This window comes from Podarcis melisellensis (genome assembly GCF_964234715.1).
Source record: "Podarcis melisellensis genome assembly, chromosome: 7".
NCBI classification, from domain to species: Eukaryota; Metazoa; Chordata; class Lepidosauria; order Squamata; family Lacertidae; genus Podarcis; species Podarcis melisellensis.
This window is the reverse complement of record NC_138539.1, coordinates 56,422,199-56,438,292: the sequence shown is the minus strand read 5'-3', so window position 1 is coordinate 56,438,292 and position 16,094 is coordinate 56,422,199. Positions and strand designations below refer to the sequence as shown.

The window sequence follows — 16,094 nt, the reverse complement described above, 5'->3', positions numbered from 1 at the left end:
TTGCCTGTATTGACAAAATGTTGTATTGAAATTGGCTTCCAGTTTGTTACCAGGTATACCTTCAAAGATTTTGATTTTTAAAGCCCCAAACTGCTTAGAAGTGAGGTATCTGAAGGATTGTATTATCCCATATGAACTCTTTTGTTAGGTCATCTTCTGGGTGTTTCCTCCTTTGAATAACTTTTCACTTCATAACACCCTGAGTATGGAATGCTCTTCCCAAGGAGGTTCAGCAGGCATCTCTCACAATATGTTTTAGGGAGCAATCCTAAGTATGGAAAACCAGTTTGATTTATGCAGACCTAAGTTAAGTCGCATAAAGTACATCATTTCCAAACTCCATTCAGGTGCAGCCTGACAGAGGGAAAACAAGCCTTTAAAATAGTTTCCCATCCCCACCATTTGCCTGGAGCACTTATTTTTCAGGGCTCACTGTAGTGTCAGTTTCGTCAAACTTGGCTCAGTCAGCTTAGCCGTGGTTGAGCAGGGATGCGGGAGTTATTTACACCTGCGAACCTCTGGCTGAGTCAGGCTTGGGGACTTGTGCCTGTATAGCCCAGCTGAGCTGGGAACTGGCTGGCTGACCTCGAGATCTGCCACATCCTAACTTGCTCATCCTGATGGATCTAGGGTTAGGACCGTGCCCTTAGGCATGAAGTAAGAACCATTCAATTCTCAAAAGCCGTGTACTTTTGATAATCATGCTTTGGTTGATGCTTTGAATTGGCTTTATTTTTACACATACACACACTTAAACAAACAGTCAGGATATTCATTACAAACAATAAGTAAGGATACACATTTTAAATAAATAAATAAGACATGGTAGATACCTTTATCCACTCCAAAACTGAGCTCAAACAAAAAAAGGTAAAGGTAAAGGTACCCCTGCCCGTACGGGCCAGTCTTGACAGACTCTGGGGTTGTGCGCCCATCTCACTTAAGAGGCCAGGGGCCAGCGCTGTCCGGAGACACTTCCGGGTCACGTGGCCAGCGTGACATTGCTGCTCTGGCGAGCCAGAGCCGCACACGGAAACGCCGTTTACCTTCCCGCTGGTAAGCGGTCCCTATTTATCTACTTGCACCCGGAGGTGCTTTCGAACTGCTAGGTTGGCAGGCGCTGGGACCGAGCAGCGGGAGCGCACCCCGCCGCAGGGATTCGAACCGCCGACCTTTCGATCGGCAAGTCCTAGGCACTGAGGCTTTAACCCACAGCGCCACCTGCGTCCCTTATGAGCTCAAACAAAAACAGGCACTGAATACTGATAAGGCCATTTGCAGAAGGACATCTGCAGGCTAAACTACTTGTTCAGAGCAACATAGGATCCTTGCTGCATGGGAATAAAAAAGGCTAACCCAGAGACATGCACATTCTTGTGTGTATATATGTCTAGTACACATAGGAAACGAGACATATCATAAAGACAAAGGAGAAGATGGGGCAGATTTGATCTACTTGATTTCTGTACTAACCACAGAAGGAAAAAAGCCCCTTCTTTCTCAGCCAGCATGGAAACCAAGCAGGCACTTGGAGAAAGGAAAGATTCACCTGTCCTTCCTCCACCTGTATTCTTGATAGTGCATCCACAGCACAGGTCAATATCACATGTAGTTTGCTATCCCTAGGTACTATGTATCTCAGTATCTAAATGCACATCCCAAACTACATAACAGCATCTTTTTGCATACATATATCTCTGGAATGAAGTTAGAGAGTGTAGCTACTCTGAAATCTTCTTTAATAGATAGCTATGTTCAGGGATGACAAGAGTTAAGGTCCATCAACTTCTGGGGTGTGATTCCCCACCCGAAATGTAATGTCTAATTAATTTTACAATAGCGTTTCCTACATTTTTTGTGTTCAGGTACAACATAGGTCAAGAAATCATCACTGCAAATTAGGAACTAAAGAAAAAAGTAACCAAGATGAAAAACTGTTCTGAACTGGATCAGACTTGTGCAATTAGAGTAATCTTGGGTATTAGAATGAGTGTTTCATTTGTATAAACAGACATAAATTTAAGTGATAAAGTCCAACATATTTAATTTTAACATTTCGTCTACATTTTACCAAGGCCTGCTTCCTCCACACAGTTTACACTCATGACTGCAGCTCTGACTTATTTAGGTTAATTAAGGTGTCTCTAATCACAGGCTGTTTATCTTGCTGTCACTCACTTTGAGCCCTTGGGCAAGGGTGTACTACAAATTTAAACACAAACAACACACTCTACATCAGGTTTACATCCCACCCTTTCTTCAAGGAATTCAGGACATTCTATCCTGTGAAGTAGGTTATCCTGAGACAGCAACTGGCACAAAGTCACTCAGTGTGCTTTGCAATTTGAAATACAACAACAACTGGAGAGCTACAGGTTCCCCAGCCCTATATTACAGTAATTAGTTCAATGTCAGGCAGAACATGCATGAAACAGTAAGTAGCTAGTCAAGCTCTACTATGATGTCACAACAAATCACCAAATGACATAGAAAGAATTGAGTAAGAAGGGTCTTATGAGAGCTTTGAGATTTGCTGAGGACGACCTTCTTGCAATACTACCATACACTGAAATTTGGGGGCCTATGACTAGCCTAGAAAACCTTCTGGGCAATGGCAAAGGCTATGGAAAACTCTCAACCCTGATATATACGGTACTGTCTATCTTTCTCCATCTTCCTATGGGCCTCCTGAACATTTAAGGTGATGGTCTGTTCAGCAATGTAATCAGATGGAATAGTTTCTTTAAACTGGATTGTGTTCTTTGGGGCTTTTAAAAGCTCGTTTTGAATTCCAATTACTTGTTATGTTCTGTGGGCTATAAATAAAAGAAAGCTGTTTCACTCCATTTTTGCCCCTTAGTTTCCAAGGTAAGCTGCCTGTGGTTTGTCTGCACATCTTTGAAAACTTCACTTCAGGAGTGTTAAAGCCATGTGGGAACCTACATTATTGCAACTGGCCTGGCAGACTGCAAAAGCAAGTAAAAAGGGGTTGCGTTTCGCCCTTCGCTAGTCACTCCTCCTACTTCCTCCATGGAGACGGGGAGCAAAGATCGCTTCAACCGAGACCCAAGGAAGGCGGGCGGGCGGGCAGCCTGAAGTGCCGGCCGAGCCCACCGCGCTGCGGCGCCTTTTTAAATCTGGGGCCGCATCGGAGCCAGAGGAGGAGCGGGGCCTGGGCTGTCACAGGCGCCGCCGTGGAAGAGGGCGGAGAAGGCACCGGCTGCTCCTCCCGCGCTTTCCCGCCTCTCCTCACCCTGTCCCGGATCTTCGCAGGAGAGGGCAGAGCAGAGCGGATACCGGAGGCGCTTCCCAAGTCCAGGCGGAGAAGTCGAGAGGGAGAAGTCACCGGAGGCGGCGCTTTCCCGGGGCCCGGCCCACCGCCCTCCCCAAGCCCCGGCCGACCCCTCTTACCCGGGCGGGATGACTTGCCCGCGCTGCGCGCACAGCTCCCGCACCACTCCCGGCCGCTCCGCTTTGACCTTTCGCTCGGCTGTCCGCTGCGGGCCGGTCTCTGCGGCCGAGGCTCCAGGCCGGGCCGAGCCCACGATAGGCGCGCAAACCGCCAGCACCGAGCCGATCTTCACGGCCGCCCCGGCCGACACTTTCCACTCCAAGAGCCGCAGCGGCTGCGGGCCGGAGACGCGGATCTCCGTCACTTCGGACGCGGCAGCGGCGGCGGCGTCCCCTCCTGAGGAGGAGGAGGACGAGGCGGCCGCTCCCGGTTCCTCCATGGCCTCGGCCGCTGGGGCTCCCTCCCAGGCCGGGCCCGACTCGGCTAGGGACAGGTCGCTATGGCGACGGGGGCGCCGCTGCCGGTTAAATGAGGAGAATCGAACGCGAAACGTTGCGCTTCCCCCTCCCCCACCCACCAACTACCACCTTTTTTTGAAAAAAAAATAACAACAAGAAGTAGTCACGAGCAGCGCCAACTGAGCGCGAGGTCAAGGCTCCGTTGCGCAGGCGCGGGACAACCTTTTTTTTTCTGGCGCCCGGGCCAGCTTAAAGGGGCCGCCGCGTTAAATCCGGCCCGCCTCTGGAGACAGCGAAGGCAATCGGATAGTATAGTATTGTAGCCTCTCAACGCGCTCTTCCAGCTCCTGGGCGGGGCAAGTTTCAGCCCCGCCTCCCGGTTCCTTCCGGCATCGCGCGCTCCTACCTTACTGGAGACGCAAGCGCGCGTTCGCTTACACGCCCCTCCGCGTGCGCTACATAACACTGCCCCGTGTTTTTCTGCCCCGTCGTAGGGGATTGTGGGATATAGAGGCCGGCTTGCAAACCTCTTCTAACGCTAACTACAAGTCCCAGCATGCATTTCTCTGGCTGTTTGGGGCATGTGTAGCCGGCTACAGCAAACAGGACGGCAGCGGCAGTTGTTTGTTTGCTTGCTTGCTTGCTGACCTGGTTTCCTAGTAGTTGTTTAAAGGGACCCTACAGAAATTCAGGAATTTTGTGTGTGTCAGCTAACGAAAAACAAAAAGCATTCCAAATAACAAGTCCATCCTTTATCAAACTTCAGGCGTGGGGATGGAGAATTATGGATTTTAAAGGTTTTAAGAAAATTGCCATGTGCATCCTAACAAGTGTTAAGACACTAACAGAGATGTTAACAGCGAAAAACCAGCTAACAGAGATGTTAACAGTACTTAATGTACTCCAGTATGATGAGTGATGCTTATGACAGTTCTATCCTGTACTTTTTAAATTTCCCCACACTGTAGATGAATGTGTGGGGAGGATGTTAAAACCACCCTGAAAAACACACATTTTCTGTGTGTGCTTTGGTTTTCAGTAACTTTCTAATAAAGAGTTTATTTATTTCATAAGATTCATACACTGTTGGATTGTAAAAAACCCCTCAAAGTGGTTGACCAAAAGATAAAACCATACAATTGGGGTGGGGGATGCAGTACTGTACATTAAAACATACAGCAAATTAATAAAACATTAAAATTCACACCAGCATTTCTAAGCATTTTGGAAGGCTTGTCTAAACGAGAATGTTTCTAGCAGGCGCAGAAAAGAATACAGTGCCGGCTGTATCAATATCAGTAGGAAGCGAGTTCCAAAGTGCTGCCACACTAATCAATAGATTTCTTACAAAGGTGGAATAGGTATTATGTGTTACTTGTTGTTGTTGTGTAGTCATTTAGTCGTGTCTGACTCTTATGTTTCATGTGATTATGAGATTTTGCATAAAATAGTCAATCCCCAGGAGCTTTTACTTCAGTTGGTGCTAGCAGCTGAGCTAGAACTTGCAAAGCACTGGAATAACAGTCATATTTAATAGGTAATCTACTTGGCAGCGGTTTTGCAGACTATGGTGTTTTGTGATCACTGAAAAACTACTCAGTAATTCAAAGTGTCAAATGGCAAAACAAACTGAAAGATGTCTTGTTCTACAGGCATTATCTTCTGCAATTTGGGCAAGTGCAAAAACACAAACTAATAAGTAACAGCCTCTACCTGTTGTCACCTAAAGCTGCAGTCCTATACATACTCAAAAGTAAGATGGATTAAAATCAGTGGGACTTCTGAGAAAACTTATGTGAGGTTGCAAATGTACAAGACTCAGTCATCAAAAATAATTTCAGACAATCCATCTTATCTTGAGATCTCAGGATGCTTAACAGTGTTGTATAACAGTGTTATATAATATGAAAAGGTAACATTTCCCTATCCCAAAATCTCTCCACCCAAATTTAGAATGCAAACAAAAGGAAGGTTAAAGTTGAACCAAAGCCAACCCATTTTATTTGCACTTCCTTAATTACACTTCACTGTTTCAAGTCACCATGGGCTGGATCCAGGCCAAGTTATGGAATAATCCTAACCACGTCTACTAAGAAGGAAGTTCTATTGACTTCAATGAGTCTTAATAATTGAGGTTATAATTACAGCCAGGAGTCACATTTAGGTCTCACTGAAATCAACATGGTTTCGGTAGCTGTTACTACCATAATTTTTCACATTGATATGAAAGATTCCAAATACAACTTACTTGGTCTGGATTCTGTCCCCATGCTTTTCTTTAGCCTACTCACTTCTTATCCATTGATTTCCCTGATCCTTTCTTATCAGAATTGATTATATGAAAAGTTGTTTATTCCATATAAAACCCTTGACCTATCAAAACTATTGTTTATTATTATTTATTAACTATACACTGAACACACATACTTAGACATATGTTTTAACTCTGTTACACAAACTGATCATTCTAAACAGTGCCATGCCTCACTCTAAATAAATATAATGATAGAATTAATTGCCTGTGCAAGCTATCTGCTGGTTGTCAATAATTATTCTGGTTGACAATAAACAGCTCCCTAGATGGTGATCCATGCTTTTATCATGTGCAGTGCTGACAGTATATTATCCTGGCATAGTTTCATTAGGGAACTCAAATAAACTTAGTAGCTACAACCATAATATCATGACTGTGGTTTCAGGGAGGGGAATTGACAATGGCTCATATAAACAAGGAGTGGGGCATTATGATGGAAGCCTACGTAAGATTAAATGAGAGAAATAGCATTGAAAAGAATTAAACCTAACAAAGCAGAGCTCTCTATTAAAGCAGCAAAAAGCAACCTTACTAGCTTTTGCTGAAGTTGTTCAGTAATAAAGCAAATAAATTCCTGGAAACCAAAGCTGTTTGCAATTAGATCCTTGGCTGCACTGATGGCCCTCTGTAATTAGTGCCATAAAAGATGCCCAAGTGAAATATTTAACAATGCTGAGGTTGTTGGAGAAAATGTAATCTTTTTCCTGGCCCGAGAGGCTGTTCTGCTTGACCAGAAGCACCCATTTGATCAATTTGTGGATCTTTGTTTTCAGAAAAATGTGCTGCGGTTTCTGACATGAAACCTGGGTGAATATATTTTGTTGTTTCATTGAGTCACCAGATTCACCTTCTGGTCCTCAGATTCATTCTTCGCTGATATCACAAATTCTATCCTTATCCTTCAACTATTACAACCCCAGAAACTGACCCAAGAACCCTGGCTCATTTGTGCTATCAGTAACACAGCAAAGCGACAATGGCATGTGAATTACCTTTCCCCACAAGATGGCACCACTCTCAAGTTTGCATATGTTGTGCCCCCAAGAACTTCTTTTGTGTGTACTGAGCGAGGGGTGTGTGTTGTGTCTATTGAGTGTGTGTGTGAGAGCAGTTGTGTGTCATATGATATTCTTCATATCCTTTGGCAACCCTATGGAACAAGATGAAAGATGGAGACAAAACAGCAAGATCCCTTGGTATAATGTTGGCTGTTAATCTAAATGAATGAGCAAATCACGATAAAAGGATAGGGCAGAACCTTAAGACATTCTATATAGTACAGCTGTTGTTGTTTTTCTTAATGGTATGTGGGACATAAAAGAAGTCGACATAATCAGATGTCTTCAGACATTAAAGGAGTGTTGTACACATATGGGAGGGGAGGAACAAAAGGCACACAATGAACTCAGGATCTGCAGGTTTGAATAACTGAGACTGACGTATTCTATTGTGCTGCAGCAAGTTTGTCAAAAGGTGCACAAGATTAAAAGCAATATCAAAGGAAAGAGAAGATATTGGGATTCTGTTCAATATGCCCTCAGCGGGGAGTTTGAGTAGGGTGGGGGTGGGAGGAATGGAAAGTTTGAAAAAGAAAAAGAAATTAAAGGGATGAAAAGAGAATGATTTGTGGTCTGGAGCTCAGAATGGGCCTTTAATCATGAAGAAGTCGCAGTACTCCGAAACACATGAAGAAAACCAGGCCAACTCTGATCAAGGCAACTGGAGAGAGAAAGAGAACAGAAGATGATATTGAAGTGCATCTGTTCTTAACCCAAGAGGAAACGAAGCTGATGACAGGATGTTCATTAGGAACTGAAGGGAAGATAAACAAGAGTTTCGCTTTTCAAGAGGAAAGACGCACATTTAGCAGACATGATGTTAAAAATTATAGTTCATTGGGAGGCAGGCAGTACAGTGATGCTGTTCTGCAGCAATGTTAAGGGGCTGGAGAGGATGTTTATTGGTTTAACAGTCACCAAAGAATCTCAGGCTGCATACACACTGTACATTTAAAGCACCCCCCCCCCAGATCCATGGGAATTGTAGCTTACACACAGAGAGAGCTACAATCCCCAGCACCCTTAGTGAACTACAGTTCCCAGGATTTGTGTGTGTGTGTGTGTGTGTGTACGTGCTTTAATTGCACTTTAAACATATTGTGTGTATGCAGCAACATCGCAAGAAAATAATGTTACAAAATCCATAGCATGGCCTAGATTAGTGGTTTCCAGTTGGTGGTCCATGGACCCTAGGATGTCCATGCAACCAATCCAAGTGGCCCCTGGCACCATTCACACAGCAAAAACTACCATACAGGATCAAGATTTCCAAAAGTAGAGGGTCCATGGCTTGGCTTTTGAAAAACACGGGATCCACAGTTCTTAGCTAACTGGGAACCACTGGCCTAGATTCTTCCCTTACGGTTCTGGCTATAGGGGATAAGATCTATAGCCTTCCTTTTAGTTAACTAGAGAAAGCCTGATATCATGGATATCATATCACCTTTCTTAGCGTAAATATTTTTTTAAATCTGAAAAGAATAAATGCATGCAATACCCCTATTATCAAGGTCAGGAACGATTCTTCCTAACAGGTCACTAAGCTAGATAAGAAGGGTGAGCCTGAGGTCCAGACATAGAATTGCCACTGCTGTTTCCATTCTGCTGCCCCACGTCTGGGGTGTTAACAGCCACCTCAATCACTCCACAAAGCAAGCCAAATTTGTAGGCATGGAAATTTGTCATCCATGCTCTTAAGTACAAGGCATCAAAAAGCTTCCATCTGGAAGCAACCCCAGTTGTCTGAGATCTGAGCATTCTCAAATGAAATGATTCCAAAGCTAGGAGAAAGTTTCTCGGAGTTTGGTCACAGTGAATCTTCATTTGAAAATAAAAACTCACAGCACACAAGCCCATGCATGTTTACTCAGAAGCAAGTCTTATTATGTTCAGCTGTGGACCTTACTCTCAGGTAAGTCTGCATGGGATTGCAGCCTCAGAAAGGAAAAGCATCGAATCATAGAATGGTAGAGTTTGAAGGGACCCCTAGGTTCATCTAGTCCAACCCCTGTAATGCAGGGATATTTATGTTTAATAATAATAATAATAATAATAATAATTTTTATTTATACCCTGGCCTCCCCAGCCAAGGCCGGGCTCAGAGCAGCTTACAAGCAATAATAAAAACAAGTTGAATTATTACAACTTAAAAACAAAATTAAAATACAACATTAAAATATTGAAACATTAAAATATTAAAATGTAGCCTCATCGCAGGAGGAGAAGGAAAGGAAAAAAGAAAGAGAGGGAGGGAATCAAATGGGCTCCAAGCCAAAGGCCAGGTGGAACAACTCTGTCTTACAGGCCCTGCGGAAAGAAATCAGATCCTGCAGGGCCCTGGTCGCATGAGGCAGAGCGTTCCACCAGGCTTTGTTTAGCCCAACTTCTTTACTCCTTCTGGCAACCTTGCCAATAGTTCAAAAGCTAAGGTTGCAGTTCAATATATTCAGCCGCTCTGTGGATGCTTACCTACTGTAAGCCATAAAAACTAACAGAGCAGTCCTAAGTGGGGTGAGAGGAGGGCATGGAGTGGCAGATTCTCCACTGCATCCACAGACTTCCTGGTTCCTGCTGGCCAGGGTGGGAGGTGAAGGGTTGTTTGTTTCCCCCAGCAGGAAATAGGCTGGCTTTGGCTCTCCCATATCCATCACTGGTTTGGCTCTGCTCCACCCACAACTCCCTGCTTTGGGATCTCATGCCAACTATTCAGCAACAGGAATACCACTGGCAGAAGGGTGCATTCTGCCACGCTTTCTGCAGGTGCGGAGAGGGCCTCTGTGACAACAGGCACCCACCCAACCCTCCCTACCAAGAGAACCCGGAAGCGGGGCAATGCCCCTTTGCTAGCAGCACAGATCAGGATTTGCCTCTAAGAAAGCACAGGATTTCACTACAAGCGCCACTGATGTTAACAGATAGGACTCAGGTGTGCTGGATTATAGCTGAAGTGTCTGAGCAGTGGTTGTGTGCATAATATTTGCTTGACTGACCGGTTTGCTCGTGTGGAAACTGGTGCGGTTTTGCCTTCTCTTAGTCAAAGGGTGGGGGAGCCTTCTCATATATGCTGCTTCAGAGAAGAGGAAGATTTTTATTTTATTTTAAATGAGGCGTCCCTAGCACAGTCAGCCAGCGCAACAACCATCAAAACTGGTCCTTAAGTGAACAGGACACAGCCCCACTAACTTCAGTCTGACCTCTGTCAGATGTTAGCTGTCTGCCTTCCTGCTCACAACCACCCAGAGCATAGGAACCAACTCCTAGGGGCTGAGGGGTCTTTACCCCCAATAAAATATTTGATGAGGGTGGGGTCCACTGAAGTTGATGGGTGTGTGTGTGTGTGCGCACCGTGTCATGTGATCAATTATGCAGGGTGGGGCTTACCTGGCCCTCCAATATTTTATTCAAGTAGGCACCCCGATCCAGAGCGTGACACTAGGTCTCAGCTTCCTCCTCCTTAGTCTCAATGCTGCTCTTCCAAAACTCATCAGGGAGAGACAGGACTCAGCTACATTAGTAAAAATAAAACATTATAAACGTGTTATAACACTGTGACACGAGATGGTGCTGTAGAGCTGAAATTGGAACTCAACTCCATTATGAGCTTTAAAATGTCCCCCCCCCCCGAGCATTTTCAGAGCGTTTTTTTAAATAGCTGTGTAGATGCAGCCAAGGGGGACCAAAACCAGAATTAGTTGGCTCCACTTATCATTGGCTCTAGCTCCACCTGCTGTTAACCTCCTGCCTTTATGCCTTTCCAGTTCCATCGCTGTGTGAGAGTAACAGCGGGAGGGAGAGACTCAGTCTGAGAGCTCACTCCTTCTCCCAAACAAGCTCTGCCTCTGAACAGAAAAAACCCCTGTAACTGTAAAACTCTGCTCTGTTAAACACATGTTTATGTTATGATATAAATAGCAGAAGTAAATGTACACGTTTATGTGCATAACAGAACACACTAATGAAACTCAAGCCTGCATGCAACCTAGGGTGAGTACAGATGGCCATTTACCAGAGAATAAATTACCACTGCATGCACGCAACTCATCTATAAGGCACTGACGAATGGTGAGGAGAGGTTTTCCACACATCTGCAACCAGTCAGAAATCCGAGGAAGTCAGGGAGTGGTAAATTCTTCCCTCTGCTTGGCAGGACCTCACATATGACTGCATTACTAATACATAGCTACAGGCATATAGGCAGTACCGTAATTCCCATTCAGTAAAGGATGGCCAGGTCTTCTTTGTTAGCAGCTTCCTGCAATATACCTAGTACAGTGGTACCTCTGGTTACGAACTTAATTCGTTCCAGAGGTCCATTCTTAACCTGGAACTGTTCTTAACCTGAGGTACCACTTTAGCTAATGGGGCCATCTCCTGCCGCTGCACTGCCACCACGCAGTTTCTGTTCTCATCCTGAAACAAAGTTCTTAACCCGAGGTACTACTTCCAGGTTAGTGGAGTCTGTAACCCGAGGTGTTTGTAACCCGAGGTACCACTGTAATCAGAAACATCCCAGAATTCAAATTATCTCAATGACAGAAGGTAAGTAGATAAAGTGTGACACAATCATATGTAGGGGTTAATGTTTCATATCACACTATTGGGCCGTTCTTTGTATTTCTGCTATTTTTAAACACCACCACTGTCGGCAACAAACATATGCATGAAATGCAACCATGTACTGTCTAGTCTAGCCTTAAGACGGAGCACTAACCTGTTTGTCGCACAAAAGTGTAGTTTTACTCAATCTGAATTTTTTCCTGCTTATCCTCAAGATGCTGCTTTCAATCCAGATTGATTCTAGACACCTCCAACCAGAAGGGCAGTGTGATTACTTGATATGGGTTTGAAAACTTTCCCTTTGATTAGGTTATCCACACCTTTTCCTCTCTAAGTATTCCCCTGATGAATGAAGAAGGAAGATGTAATTGCAATCTTGGTATAAACCCACTCACAATGTCATTGTGGGGTACATTTCCATTGCTGGGACCACCTAGATCTGTTTTGGTCAGTTTTCAAATGGACACACTGTAGAGTAACACAGACTCAGTCTGCGATGAGCTTCATTTTCAGAATGAAACCATTTTCTCAAAGAGTGTTTTCAGGGACAAAAACTATGCAACACATCTGGATTGTGTATGGGCTATGTAGAAAAAAACAAGTAATCAGTCTCCACTGAATCTAGAACCAAGCATTGTGTGTACACAGCCCAAGACCCTTTGGTGCGATAGACTAACACAGCCACATTTCTAGAAATCATGTTTTTCTGTCTTTCACCACATGATGGCACTGCAAGATTTAAGTTTTCTGCCTTAGTGCTGGAGTACACATTGCTGTCTGTGTTCGTGTTTTCATGTAGTTAGTCCAAAAATTAAAAGCAGCATTGCAAATTATGACTCAGGGGCTAGGTTTCAAATAGGTTATGGCTACAGTGTTCCCTGGCATAAAAGGGAACAGTGCTGTCTCAAAACTCATTCCTAAACATGAAGAGTCTGCAGTTTCTGTAAGAAATCAGATATAAAAGGATGTGAGGCTACATTCTGCTGAGGACCAGTTCTCACATTACTTTGGATATTGTTTGATTGCAAAATTCTTAATTGCAAACACCCTTACAAAGAAAGAGAAACAAATGACAACAGCAGCACCTTTTCATTTTCCTAATTTTAAATACCTGAAGCTATAGATAATGTTCATTCCAAAAATTGAGAAGATCTAATTTAAAATCAAACTCTTATAATAGTGGCCCTTTCCTTACTTACTCTAATTAGAACTAAATGCATAAACATGATCATTTATGCTTTATTTTATACTCTGGACATTGTGCAATTTCTCATTTATTTGCTACCTCAGTTTGAAATGTAATCATTAAAAGCGCAACCCTATAATGTCTACCCATAAGTAAGTCCCTTTGAGCTCAATGGGGCTTGCTCCTAAGGGGGTGTAGGATTGCATGTAAGTTCCCCACCAATTTGTGTTTTTCAGCTGATGTTACATCCTGAAGGTACCATAGAATAAATCCTAGCAGTGAGACTGTGCAGTAATTCATGTTACCTTTTGATGGAAGTCTGATTTGAGCATACATGCACTTCAAGTCAGGTGCTTCCAGGTGACCTGCCTCTTGAGCATTCATCCTGATTTGTTCACGGGGAGATTAGACAATGTTGGCTATTTCATGCCCGTTCACTCTTTTCAGAGAGGCTAGATGACACTGTATCAAAGCATGTGTCATTCCCCCAGGAAGGAACCTATCAAATCTGCACTCTCTGAAACAATATGCAAACTGAAATGCAGCTATCTTTCAAAACGTGCACTTACCTGAGTTTTGCAATGCACCTCTCTTATTGAACAACAGTTACAGCCCAAAATTAAGAAATAAATATTTTCAACATTCTGTGTATAAGACAACCCACTTTTAAACTTTAAAAAAAATGGTAAAAAATATAGTCTTCTACACAGAAAAATACAGTAATTGTTCTAGGATTGAACTACCCCTCTTGTTAATTTTAATGGGACTTAAGTGTGCTCACTGGGACTTTAACCCAAATAAGTGTGCAAATTATTTCTGTCTCAGGCTGCAGTGCTATGAAGTTTTACTCAGCAACGTTTCACTGAACTGAGTTGTACTTCCTTCTGAGGAAACATTTAATTGCCAACTGTAATATGCATAGCTAGTGGCTGCTCTCATGTACAGGGTTAGTTAGAATGATTGTAGTTTTTTTTACAAACTTAAACTCAACCTTGCTGATGCAGCCAATAAGTGCTAAGATTGGGATATACTAAACCAATTGCTAGCATGATGTCACTAACCAATGAAGTTACTCCAGCACTGAAAATGTTTAGGATCTTGATATTAGGTTCCCTAACATGTTTTGATGAATAAAATGAACAAACTAAATTTCATAGCTGCAGTGCAATAGCTTGTAAATGTAACTGCAAAGTTAACCAGGGAGGGGAGAATTCCACCATTTAAAAATATGCTCTTAATCTAAATCTGATTTTATGAAATTGTGCAGAATTCTGATTGACTTAGACTTCTGTTTTGCATTACAGTTATACTTCTTGTTACATTTGTTTCACATTGTGGCTTTTCAGGTTACGAATGCGGCAAACCCGCAAGTGTTTACTTCCGGGTTCGCCACGTGCACACGTGCAGAAGTGATCTGTGCGCTTCTCGCATGCGCAGTAGCGGTTCTCTACTTAAAGACTTTTCGGGGTGCGAACAGCACCCAGAAACGAATCACGTTCGTAAGTAGAGGTGCCACTGTATATAGTTTCTTACAATGCATTAGCAACCATCAGTTCCTAACTGAGATAATGTCCCAGTTCAAATGGTCATGTGGAATGATTTATGATTGAGAACAAACCCGCATAAGCCCTGTGTTCACACACACAACTTTGCCTCCTTTGCTCATGAGAGGAGAGGGGAGAAAACCTTTGCTTTCACTTCAGAATACACCACGGTTTCTTGTTACGTACAAACTCAGGGCACTTTGTTTTGTTCTATTCACAGTTAGTTAAAACCAACAAGGATCAACTCACTGTAAAAAGCGAGTGAACAAAGCACAACTGTTGCACCATAAATGCCTAGTGTGGAAGCAGCCTTAATCCTCTTTTAAACTATACAAGGGCTGATCCACACTTACATTTCCTTTGCTCTTTCCAGGCATGGCCTGTGCTTTAAAGCTCCATGTCCAACACCCTTGTTTCCCTCAGGAGCTTTCTCCACAAAAACCCACTCTTTAAAACATATAGCATATAGAAATTCACTTGAAACTCAAGTTGACATTTGTTCTGATTGAGTGCTAAGGAGCAGGTTTTTATGGGGAAAACTTTTCTGGGGGGGACAAAACCATGGGTGGACACAGAACTTTTAAGTGCGGACCTGTGCTTGGAAAGGTAAGTGTGGATAAGCCCCAAGTTGATGTCCATCATGACTTCTTAGGAGATCACATTCCATACACTGGGTGAAGTACTTCCTTTTGCCTGTCCAGAATCTTTCAACATTCAATTTCATTAGATATCCACAAGCTCTAGTATTGTGGGAGAAGGAGGGGGAAAACATCTCTATCATTTCTCCACAGCCATGTAGCACTTTTTTTTACACCTCTATCATGCCCCTGCTTACTCACCTTTTACGTAAATGAAAAAGCCCCAAATGTTATAAGTGAAAAACTGTTGACTAAAGTCTATTGGAACTGACAACAGTTCATTGGAACTGAAAAAGTTGTCTAAAGTGTCTTAAACAATCTTCAACATAGATTTTTAAAAATGTATATTGTTCATCTGGTTTATTGTGAACTTTTTGAACTTTTAGTTTCTCTTCTTCTTCAGTATTGTTTGGAAAGAAAGGAAATGCTTTGATTTCTTCACAATCTAACTTTTACCTTTGGTCATCAGTCGCCTGTTCCCATGACCTATTATCCTGTATTTCTTTTCCCTTGACAATCCACTAATAGCTTCATTCCCTTCCCCTATCATTGGCTCATCTTTCTTCCTACGTACAGGCATAAGTCAGCACCAATGTGCATATCTTCCTTGTCTTCCCCCAAGATCTGATTTTTTTTTTTAACATCACCATTAACTTTCAAACATACCTGTGGAGAAAAGTAAATGATCGTTTAGTTGTCATTTGTTCTAGGTTTAGAAGCTAACTGGAAATCCATTACATCCCTGTATAGATTTTTATAGTTTAGTTTCATTTGTGTTATAAATGAATGCCTAACTGTACTTGGCACTGCATATATTGGCTAGTGAATAGACCTTCCGCAATAAATGCCTGCAAGTTTAATACCATAGTTACTGGGCTGGATTGCAGCTGAAATCTATTGTTTATGTCAAGTGTAGTTCCTTTCAAAGTAACTAACCAGGTGTCCAATGTCATGGCAGCAGTTATACATTGCATACTATTGTTGACCTACTTACAAAAATCCTCATGTGTTGGGAAGGATCCAGTAGTTTCTTGTATTTATGGTGGT

At 43.0% G+C, this 16,094-nt stretch overlaps 1 protein-coding gene across 1 annotated transcript in view; it reads right to left on the bottom strand.

Annotated features, from left to right (window-relative positions):
* CTDP1 (CTD phosphatase subunit 1) overlaps positions 1-4,145 on the bottom strand; it is a 48,803-nt gene extending 44,658 nt beyond the window's left edge. Inside the window, exon 1 of the mRNA XM_081919444.1 lies at positions 3,412-4,145. Coding sequence (XP_081775570.1) covers positions 3,412-3,731 — 320 coding nt within the window. The 5' untranslated portion in view covers positions 3,732-4,145. The remainder of the gene's footprint in view (positions 1-3,411) is intronic.
* Between the last annotated feature and the right edge of the window lie 11,949 nt (positions 4,146-16,094).